Source organism: Anneissia japonica, unplaced genomic scaffold, assembly GCF_011630105.1.
Source record: "Anneissia japonica isolate Jap-2015-1 unplaced genomic scaffold, ASM1163010v1 scaffold284953_len930413_cov181, whole genome shotgun sequence".
NCBI lineage: Eukaryota > Metazoa > Echinodermata > Crinoidea > Comatulida > Comatulidae > Anneissia > Anneissia japonica.
In genome coordinates this window covers 593,935-606,241 of record NW_022746987.1, presented here as the reverse complement: position 1 = coordinate 606,241, position 12,307 = coordinate 593,935, and the positions used below count along the sequence as shown (strand labels likewise).

Below are 12,307 nucleotides of genomic sequence, written 5' to 3'. Positions count from 1 at the left end.
TATATGGCCATGATGATCTCATTTCACATCCATATATGGCCATGATGATCTCATTTCACATCCATATATGGCCATGATGATCTCATTTCACATCCATATATGGCCATGATGATCTCATTTCACATCCATATATGGCCATGATGATCTCATTTCACATCCATATATGGCCATGATGATCTCATTTCACATCCATATATGGCCATGATGATCTCATTTCACATCCATATATGGCCATGATGATCTCATTTCACATCCATATATGGCCATGATGATCTCATTTCACATCCATATATGGCCATGATGATCTCATTTCACATCCATATATGGCCATGATGATCTCATTTCACATCCATATATGGCCATGATGATCTCATTTCACATCCATATATGGCCATGATGATCTCATTTCACATCCATATATGGCCATGATGATCTCATTTCACATCCATATATGGCCATGATGATCTCATTTCACATCCATATATGGCCATGATGATCTCATTTCACATCCATATATGGCCATGATGATCTCATTTCACATCCATATATGGCCATGATGATCTCATTTCACATCCATATATGGCCATGATGATCTCATTTCACATCCATATATGGCCATGATGATCTCATTTCACATCCATATATGGCCATGATGATCTCATTTCACATCCATATATGGCCAATTCATGTATTTGTCACATAAAACTTGATAGTGCTTTACATGAATTTCTAAATTTATCAGAACTTTTATAGAAAACAAACTATTATGTACTCCCAATTGTGTGAAACTTTCATCAATATAGTATGAAATTTTCTCTGACAATTCTGAAGTCAAGGTGTGGGTAAAAATAGGGACACAATCTTCTCCTTTTTCTATAGCTACCAAAATTGTAGTTCCACTTACTGAAGTTTCAAAACTAGGCCTATGCTGTACAGACCTCAAGAAAAAAGTATGTCTGAATAATTATAAACCAGTATTACCTTTACATATACTGGTACTTACTAGTCACACACATTTCTGCAAAATTCTTAATATAGCCACTGGACAAAAAACAAAACAGCTTTACCATGTGGTATTAAAATAATTGCCAGAACTGCAAACTGCTTTTGCTATCATACCAATACATATCATAATTAAGACACTGTAAAAGTACAAAATATATAGATTTGCAATATATTTTTGTATATTTGATATTTATCTTTACACCTACATTGTATTTTTCAAATCGGATATTTGTATATTTAATGTGTTTTTTTGTTGTCTTAAAATTATAATTTGTAAAATCTCAATGCAAAGTTTATATAGCTCTAAAAAATAGTAGCATTATTGCCTAATTGTCCTTATTTTTACTCACAATAGTTTCAGTTGATATCAACTAACTATTTCAATCTTCATATTATTATCATATATCTATAAAAAAAAATGTACATCTATTGAAAAAAAATGTACACCTATCAAAAAACCATACACTGTAGCCTACATTTATCAAAGAAAAACACTGTATATATCTTGTAAAATTTACCACAAGTCATGGCATATAAATATACAATTATGAACATTATTAGATATATTCATAGATTAGAATACAATAAGATAGTGTAAAGCATGGATAAACTAGAGTTTAATTCCCCATTGATGAGTCCCCAGGGTGGGAGAATTCTTATTGTGACATAATATAACAATGGAAAATACTTGAACAAAGTTTGCATGTGCTACAAAAGTTAATAAGCTATTTTCATATACAGCCACGATTCTGCACATGTCTTGCCTTCAAAATAAAGCAACCAAAAAATATAGACAGGGTACAGCATGACAGCTTTCTATTTGTTTCTTTAATTCCTCCATCGTTGTATAGACAGTTCAATGCCGCATTACGGGGTCGTAGTTCATAAGGAAATGTACATTGATTTCTCACTCATCAAATGCAATTTCAGTTTAATTGATACGTCTGCTTCACTTTTTTCTCTCTAATTGGCTGCCTAGACAAACTATGTACTCATATGAAAGGTCTAATGTTAAAACAGAGCAGTAAAATGTAGGACTTGTTTCTATAAATAGATCTGTCCTATAATAACTGCTACTACCTTCTGGTCTCATATCAGATAATTATAAATATTCATAATGTATATTATATTCATAATTATATTCCTTTAGGAGGCTAGAATAACAACTCTGAGGAGATTTGATCTTAAAATGATGACTACGATATTGTTCTATTTTATTCAAATACGTACCACAGGCCTAATAATTACAATCTTTGATTCAGCTTTAACGACTAAATTGATGATTAGCCTAAATCAGGATCTAGAGAATGTATAGTAAACAAGCATGAAGCGAATCTGATTTATGCCACTTGTATCTTCTGAACTTAGACTTCCTATTAAAAAAGAATTTTTAATGTTTTTTTCCCTTCACATCCAACAGCATGCAAACTTGCCACTTACAAGATGGAACGATGCTTTATAAACTAAAAATCTCTATACGAGGCTTAAGGAGTGAAGTTGTTTATTTCATGAGAAAAAACCCTGCAGTGATTGGGTTTGAACCCAGGACCCTGGGGGTGAAAAGACAGCATCTTAACCAGCCCCACTCATACATACAATTTGATTTTGGTTATCATATATTTGTGATGATTATGTTGTAAATGTTAAGCAGTATTTATTGGAGTGACCAACTTTAGGCAGATTCTGCACATGGTTTGACAATGCTTTTGTCAATACAACAATAGCTGGCACCAATACATACAAATAAATTTTAGTCTACATATATTTGTGATTATTATGTTGTAAATTTTAAGCGGTATTTAATGGAGTGAGTAATTTGAGGCAGAATTTGCACATGGTTTGACAATGTTTTACAAATTACATCTGCTGATGTAAAATGTGGAAATTTATCAGTTTACAGTTACTCTAAAAACCTGAGTCTATGTTACAGCTTAGAATCAGACATTTGTGTTCATCACATTCCATTGTACATGAAAATAAAACCGAGATTTATAACATATTCTCATGCGTGACAGAAGCCTTCAAAAATCAAGTACAGATAACTGACTACCTTTCACCCGTACAACGTACTGTGCAAGTCCAACATTGTTTATAATTATAATCAGTATTAATTTTTACAAGTATCAGAAAGTTCATTTGTGTGTTCTATATATAAAAAAATGTTTACAAAAGTAGAAACGACTTGGCATTTACCAAAAATCCAAAATATTAATGAAGGAGTATATAAAAAAGAATAATGCAAATTTTAAAGAAATATACTGTATGACAAATGTCAGTTTTTAACAGTTATTACTACAGTATTATTCCAGACAAGCTTTAAAAAAAAAACCCAGCTGTTGGCTGTGACTACAGCAGGCTACGTTCACGCATCAGCGCACATCTATTGCTGCAGCTTCTAATTTGCAAGTGGCAATGACCTTGGGCATTATCCAGGCCAGGTCGTTGAAAATATCCAATATAAATTATTACTACTGTATTCATTGCGAATTGATGAACCATTTAGCATTAGCATTATCATTGTTCACCGGGATTGAGCAGATAAACAAGAAAATGTTCATTGCATTAATTAGAACCAATAGTACGTTTGAACCCATTAACCCGTTTCTGTCTGGATATTTTTCCTAAAAAGGAAATTACCAGAGTGTTATTCCAGAAAAACGAGGCCTCCAAGTACCTATTAATCTACTCGCTACTGAGATAGGAGGTCTCACGGGATTAAAACCGGGTGCGTACTAAAATATATCAATATGCTCATATTCAATATTTCTAAAGTTTCCATGGCAACAAATGTATAGGATATTGAATGTAAACTAGCACGAATTGAGTTTTTGATGAGATGGCTGTGAAAAAACATATCAAATCATGTTGGCTTTCATCTAAAGCTATCGGTTATGTATTCAATTTAGCATAACATGCACAGCGAAAATAATGTATACTTAATATTTTAAAAACGGAAATTTTCACATGCTTAAATTTTTCCACATGCAAACCTTATCATTATTATTTTTTAACATTAAATATTTCTGCCTATATAATTTTTTTAAATAATTTTCATCTTCAGCTTCTTGAAAAAAAAAGACAACACAAATACACCCACATTTACAAAAAGTAAAAAATAATATATTGTACCAGCTGCCAGGTCTTATTCACTGTTCTATGATTGTTAAAATTGTCAATTTTGAGCTTTCAATCCTGTTGGCTTGTAGCGCCATGTCCTATTATAAGAGATGCAAATTACTTAGTATATCTAAATGTAAAGGTGTGACATAACATACCTGGATTGAACAAAATTGCGGACTGTAGAAATGCATATTCTTTATCGTCAAGCTCCATCGTCTCGCACCGAGTGAAGAAACTGTCCATCAATTGGATGTCGGATTTGGTTGGAATGCCTTGAAGTGCCGCTAAGCACTTCATCACAACGCTTTCGTTAGACATTTCGCAGCACGAGTTAGTCGTATTTGCACAACCGCAGCATAACATGTACTCAATAATTTCAAATCGGAATCGGTATTTGGTCATACTTATTAACAAAAGTTCTGCCCAGCAGTGCTTCAGAAGAAGGGCTCGATCATTCGAACTCAAACAGCTGCACGATGGTAAGGCCTTAACAAAATCTACAATTTTTAATAACAGCTGGGCTGCCTGCTGACATACTAGTTCTGGGTATCGTAGCGCTACGACCACTGGCGGTTGTAACCGCGATGTGCGTTTAAGTATGGAGTCTACGAGCTGTGTTGTAGGATATGCGACTGAGGTCTCTTTGCTACCGTGGTCTTCTGTTGGTGGAGTTGACAACAATGAGAAGAGGATACTGTTTTCCTTTGGTTGTTCGGGACATGCACACTTCGGAGGAGAGGATGGCATTGTGAAGACGTGGATGTTCTTCACTCTGAAATAAATGAGAAATGTGGGTGAGTTTTTAGAGTAAATTTTCAGGCAAAAGTATAAAAATCCGATTTTAAATGTGGAGTGCGAGAAAAATAGCATGTGCAAGAAAATTAATTATTGAGTAATTGATTTGTGAATAATATTTATATTTTTGAATTGTTTGGAACCGTATTAGTAATATTTTGCCTGCATTTTCATATTGTAAACCACCAATTTCAGCCTACGGGCTGCCTGCTTTGGTGTTTTTATTATACCTTAAATAAATAAATAAATAAATAAATAAATAAATAAATAAATAAATAATAAATAAATAAATAAATAAATAAATAAATAAATAAATAAATAAATAAATAAAATGAAATAAAAGTTATATAACCAAAGAAAACTGTAGAATGGTTACAGCATTACCAGCCACACTAGTGGGAAAATTTAAAATAAATATCAGCAAGAATGTCATTAGGACATAGAAAAGGATAATGTAGTGTTTTTGATTTGATAATACCCCAAAATTCAAAAAGTGCTATTGTGTGCTAGTATACAGAACAGGCCTATATTGTCTTTCAACGAGGTGAGTACACTTACAGCACAAACAGCTTTCACAGCAAAAGGTGTTAGAATTCACCAGCCATAACACACTAGCTTCTACAGATTCCGAATGGAAATCAATAGGAATATTGACTAATAGTAAACTGAAGGTGGTTGACCGGGGGAGAGACCGGCATGACTTGTGCATTAGTTAACACGAATAATCTGAAAATGACTTGTAACATGAGACCGACTGAATGAAAACAATATGCACTTGTTATGCTAAAATATGTCGCATCTTCCGAGCTGTGTTACCGTGTGCAGGCTTCAATTCTCACGGCCTGACATCCGCCCGATTAGCTGAGAGTGAAATAGGCTAGATGTGTTTTCTAATTTTTAGAGTACAGAGTGCAAGTAATCTTGATCTAAATTCCCATGATAATTGTTAATTGTCAAATTGCATTTCAACAGTGCCTTCATAAAAGAGTTCTCCAATTCATTTATCTGTCAAACTATTATACTATATGACAAGACATGATCCAAATGTATATAAACATGTTCTTGTTAAAATATTTTGTTATGAATATAACACAATAAAAACATTTATATAGTAGGGGTCACCATTGAGACCAAAAAAGTTCCCCCTGAATAGTGGTTGGCCAGTGTTAAAAAATATACTTTCCCTTGTTTGGTGGCCAAAAAAGTGTCCCCTTAAAAAGGGGTGTACGAAATGAGGGGTAACTGTATGTAATATAGTCCATACATATATATCTAAATACTGTGCTGTACATGAAATTCTAGCGAGTGAAATGGCCGAGTGGTTAGCAGGCGTGACACAAGCTACAGCCATAATATCGGCGCTGGTTCTAACAGCACGCTTGCCTATGGTTCTGGTGGTAGAACAGGTCTTCTCGGATAAGGACTATAAACCGTAGGCCCAGTGTATACAATGGCTTGTGTGCACTATAAAGAACCCAGTACATCCTTCGAGACGGGTAGGGGGGTACCCCGGTGTACTGGAACAGACAGCTCCTGTGGTGGATGACAAGAGTTGCTGGTAACGGGTTACCGGGTAGCACAGACACGAAGAGACCCTTAGGGGCGAAGAAATTCATTGATCGAGTTTCTAGTCCACATATCAAGCATCCTGAGCATCTTATGTTAGATGGATTTGGTACTATATAAAAACTACACTATTACTATTATATCATTTAATAACAAAATTGTTTTCATTAGGAGGAGGAAATATGTGGAGGGGGGTAGGAGAACATTGGTACCAGTGCAATGTGGAAGAAGTTCAGAGTGGAAGGAGATCAGCGCTATGGTGGGAGGACCATGGAGTAAAGTGAAAAAGGGGCCCAGTGTAGCTGAGAACAGTGGGAAAAGAACAGAACCCTGAGTGGGAAAAGAGTAGGGCATATTATGGGGGAAAATGGACCAGTGCATCAATGAATATTAATGCATAGGGAATTTTAAAAACATGGATACATTCTGACAATATTAATAGATACTATATCTTTACATTAACATTTTTTAATAACAAAAACATGTTTTATATGTTAAGATAACAAAGTCATACTCAGTTTTTCTTATTATTTTTAAACTTGAAATTGCTGTCGGTATTATTACATCAACTATTAAATTTATTTTTACATTTTTGAATAGATTCGCCGAATACAGTATTATTGTATTGAACATGCAGTCAAAGCAACAATTCCTTTAATAAGACAGAAATAGAATATTCCTCAAGGTGAAATAACATTTCACTACAGATCAACCAGATTATTGAATTCTTTATCTATCAAAGGTACATACCATATTCTCTAAAATATGATAATATCAACAACAATAAAAAAATTATCATATCATCATTTATGTTGGTTGTATTTATTCTGAACCACTTTGGAAATCTGCACTAGCACATATTTTGTTGATAATACATTTTAGGTCTTTATAAATTGCAATCAATTTTTATTAATAATTTATATTTATTTTTAAAATTATTTATTTATGATGTATAGTACTGTAGTATTACCATTTTGCAAGCATAGAGGGCATTCATTTTCAAGACAGAACAAAACACACTCATTTTCGTGACACCTCCCCATAAAAGAGAACACAATAAAATGGTGATTGTCTTTTTTGAGATCATTTATCTTTATTTCTATTGAGTACATCCGCTATTGACGCCCTCAAATACGCATGTTTGGTACTCGCATGAGAATAATTTTTTTTTAAATGGACTAACCACCCCCCACCCACCATTAAGAAAATGACACAAATACTTTAATTACATTAAAAAATAAAGTTATGACATTGATGTTGTGAGGGCACAATAAATCTATATTTTCCTAGGAAGGTTAAAGCAGAAATTCCGCAGAAAAATACATACTTAGAACAGCTGAACCTTGTGAGCAATGCCTTTTGATTATGCTGCCTCCGAACCTTGTAATTTTATGTTTTGCGATCGAATGAACAAATAAAATGACAATGTCTACATATGAGGATCTACCGAGTTCAGACACAAAATATATTTAAGAAACATAAAACCCTGTGCAGACATGTAACATGCCCAAATATGGTCATGATGACATCATATCATGACCATATATAGGCACACCATAACTATATATGGGCATACAACAATTTTTTGTCAAAAAATAATTTGATAATTATGACAGAGCCTTATGTTTTGTGATCGAACGAATAAACAAAATGACAATGTTTACGAGCACCTCCTATCGAGTTAAGACACGAAATATATTTACGGAACATTACATTACAAACACGTTTCATTTAATTTTTCCCGCATGATGAGGACTTAAACTCAGCTAGTCAAATAATATTTTTCAAGGTCTGCACAGCTTGTCAATGATGAATATAACTCAGTATTCACTAACATGATTCCTGCATCTGACTCGAAAAAATAAGGATGAATAAATAACCGTTAATATATAGATGAGTTTTGCCACAATCATCTGATAGCATGGTGGAGTTCAGTATGAAGTCAGGGCCGCTAGATGAGGAGATCAGGCAATAATTGCAGTCTCTGATAGCTTGTTGCTGGTAGCTATTTTGATTTTTTTTTTTATGTTTCTGAGGAAATTTTCTCTTGGAGAACATAATAAATTAAATCCCGTCTCCAAAGGGAAAACAAAATTGATATACTGTTTAAATGATTCTTTTTTAAGACAAAAAAAAATGGTGGTTGACAAAAACCTACTAAAATGGTTAATGAGATACTGATTTTTGAATATTTAAAAACTGGGGAAAAAAGGAGGCTAGACATTTTTCCCCAAGTTTTCAAATATTCAAACTGTATCTCATTTACAATTTTCAAGTTTTTCGTCAAACACCCTTTTTGGTGTCTTAGAAAAATCAGTTGTAAAACATATCAATTTTGTTTCTGTCCAGAGACTGGCTTTATGGAATATAAAACCTGCAAGTTTGATGCAAGATTTTTTAAGCAGTAGTTCTGTTTAGTTTTCATTTTGAGGATGTTTCCCCTAAAAATACAAAATTTTAGTGGAACTTTAGCTTAGTCAAAAACATAAATACAGCATACTAAAATGTATGCAGGGCTGAATAAAGTGTGTGACCTCACAACCAGCAGTTTGGGGCATCACACATTTTTAAGTGATTTTATCAGACAACTGCTGTTATGCTATAAATCTTTACATGTAATTCTGAAGGAATTTCATAAAGAAAATTTTCAGGGTCGTCGGAACAAAAAAAAATGTCTTGAAGATGTACAGTATCTATTTTGTTCATATAGTATATATATATATTTTGCAGCAGTTACATCCCTTGCAATGTTATTTATTAAAAGGAAAAAACTAGGCTTATTATATTGTACTGTTCTGATTAAGTTAAATTAGGTTTGTTCTGTACATCACATGTTGATAATACTGATAGATAGTTAATCCACAAACATGACTAGCCATTTGTGGATTAAAATATAGAAATATAATGTTCGTGTATTTTAAACTATCAATGACAACATGTTTGTCTTGTTTTGTTAAATAAGTTTGTTCTGTATAATTACATTTTCCTTGGCACAATAATGTATTATGTTTTTATCTTTCTTGGTACAGATATCATTATATATATATCCCACTTACTTAGTTTTCATGAGTCCTTATCACAATAAACAATAAAAAAAAAATAAAAAGAAAACATGTTTAGAATGTATTAACCACTAGAACAGCTACGCAATATATGACTGGCAAAAATGGTTAGGTTTGACTGAAATAAAGAAAAATATTATCAAGTATATTTGACATTCAGAACTTAGAGTAGTTGATTTCATTCTATTATTAGTCTAAATTTGTTCTGCAGTGTCACATACCCTTTGCAGTTATTTTTATTCATGTGTTGTGTGTGATAAACTGATACAGACATGACTGGCCATCATCTTTGGGTGTGGTTGAAATGGAGGAAAATAAAGTAAATACATTTGAACTCATTAATGAATAATAGTTTGTCTTATTATAACATACACATTAAATTTGGTTCAATCACTTATTTCTAAATAATGTGTATCCATTTGTGTTATCAACTAATTATAGTACATATAACCTGACATGACTGGAAAACACAGTCGGGTGCGAGTAAAATAAACAATAAATAATGTAAAATATATTTTTAACATAAAAAGTAGTCTTATTCTATTATTAAATTAATTTTGTTTTTTACAGAATCACACTCTATAAGTTTTATCCATGTGTTATGCGAGATCAACTCATGGTCAGACAGTAAATAGCCAGTCATGTCTGCCATATGACTGAAAATAATAATGTATAATGTACGTATATGTATATTTTTAAGATGAAAAACTTGTGCCTCTGGTTAAATTTTTTTTCTTCAGTCACATAATGTACTCGTTAATTTTATGTGTGTCAATGCGATAAGTGTGCAACTTACGCCAGACATTACGGTCCAATCTCGGCCAAGGTTTGACTAAAATTAAAGAATATTTTCTGTTATATAAAATAGGTTAAATTATATTATTTCCAGATAGTCATGCACTCTCTTTAGGCATGTATTATGTGCAATAGTCATTCATATGAACAGGCATGGCTAGCAAATGTGGTTGGGGCGTTATTGAAATTGATTATGTAAAAAACAAATTTAAAAAATCATTAAATTTTTCCAACAAGCAGCTACATAAACACTTACGATAAATTAGATTGTTTCTCAAAATGCGTTAAGAATGAGAAGTTTGGCTAAATACATTGACAGTTACTGTAAAGATGATGCAAAAATTTTAATAGTTTTTTTTCCCTAATATTTCAAATATTGCACAATGCCAATTTCCATTAAACACTTGCATCATAAAATATTGTGATTATAATAAGTTCATTTTGGAGTCAGGGACAATAATTTGAGAGTCTAGTCACCCTACCAGTACAGCCTCCCACACACTGTCATAGTTACATTATCAATCATACAGGAAGGCCCTTGCGCCCATATGTAAAGGCTCGAAGCTGCCATCGCAGAAACAACTGTCCATGAAGGATTACAACCACATATTGATACCATGGTCGGCACATCCACCAGGCAACCATCTCAGTTGCGATATGGTGCGATGTGTACTTCCATTTATGTCCCGCCCATCATTAGAAATTGACAAGCACATGAATAGCGAGATTGCCGCTTTAAGTATGGAAACCTACGGTTTTCAACAGCCAGCACTCTAAGAACTGGTCTATATTGTCACATGCTATGGTTCAAATTAATTGTGGCTCATTGCTTACACAAAATCCATCTTGAAATGAGTCACTCAGTCAACCTCCCTGAACTATGTTGTATGACCCGGTTCATCGTAGGTAGTAACAATTTGAAGCAGTATTTTATATAATGTCTTGAAGCATGGAGATAAATGGGCCATAGCCAGCACAAATCTCAGCTTGGCCTCAGCATATAATCACACTTTTTAGTCATATTTTCAGGTGCATTAGGGATCATAAGCTTCTACTGTATCAGAGAGAGATGGGGAAAAAATAACAATATGTAGGTTGAGTTAAAACAGTAGCAAAAGGCATAGAACAGAATAAGCTTTTGCATTAGCATAACTTCGGTAAGGCGAGAGTTTGTTAAGCAAAATTTGTTATATGAAAAAAACATCAAAGGAGAGAGGGAGGAAATATTAACAAAATATTGTTTTCTCATTTAGCACCACGTTGACAGGATATGCCGGTTAATTGTAAGATGACTTAAGTGAATAAATGGAATAGATACTTTGATACTGAAAATTACAATTCCTTACCAACAGCTTAATTAATTATAATCTGCATTTATACGTTGTTGAATTATTGTTAAATTTGTCCTTGGCATGGATACAATCAATTAGTTTTATTAATCATCTCTTTTAATAAGCTTATTAATTAAAGCTCATAAAATTCCATCATATAAATTAATAACAAAAAGTGCAAAAAAGGGCATTGGCATATAGTGATAAAGATAAGGGTAAATAAAAACAAGGCCATACATGACACTTTAACATACATTTTGAATAATTTAACCACAATTAACTATATTTACCATAATGGCTTTTATCATTAGACAGATGTTTCTACATGGGTTCACCGTATTTGTTACTTTTATGAGAGTTCTTTCAGAGATACTTTGCTGTATCACTAAGGAATTAAAAAAATAGAGGAATAATAACAAAGGACAAACAAAAAGTGAATGCATGTGTCATGTGACAACAGGCTAAGCTATGATTGGTTCAAAGTTTGTGTGTGTGTTGTAAAACAAGTAGCATAGTTAACTCCAACTTTATTCATCCAATATGGAAATAGATGAGGGGCTACATTTCCAATGAATAAAAATTACCTTCACACACACACACATATATATATATATATATATTTATATATATATA

General features: G+C 32.9%; 1 protein-coding gene across 1 annotated transcript in view; it reads right to left on the bottom strand.

Annotated features, from left to right (window-relative positions):
- Positions 1 to 4,224: 4,224 nt before the first annotated feature.
- The window catches only part of LOC117120359 (nuclear receptor subfamily 0 group B member 1-like), a 34,327-nt gene continuing 26,244 nt past the window's right edge, over positions 4,225 to 12,307 (bottom strand). Inside the window, exon 2 of the mRNA XM_033265394.1 lies at positions 4,225 to 4,897. Coding sequence (XP_033121285.1) covers positions 4,240 to 4,872 — 633 coding nt within the window. The 5' untranslated portion in view covers positions 4,873 to 4,897 and the 3' untranslated portion in view covers positions 4,225 to 4,239. The remainder of the gene's footprint in view (positions 4,898 to 12,307) is intronic.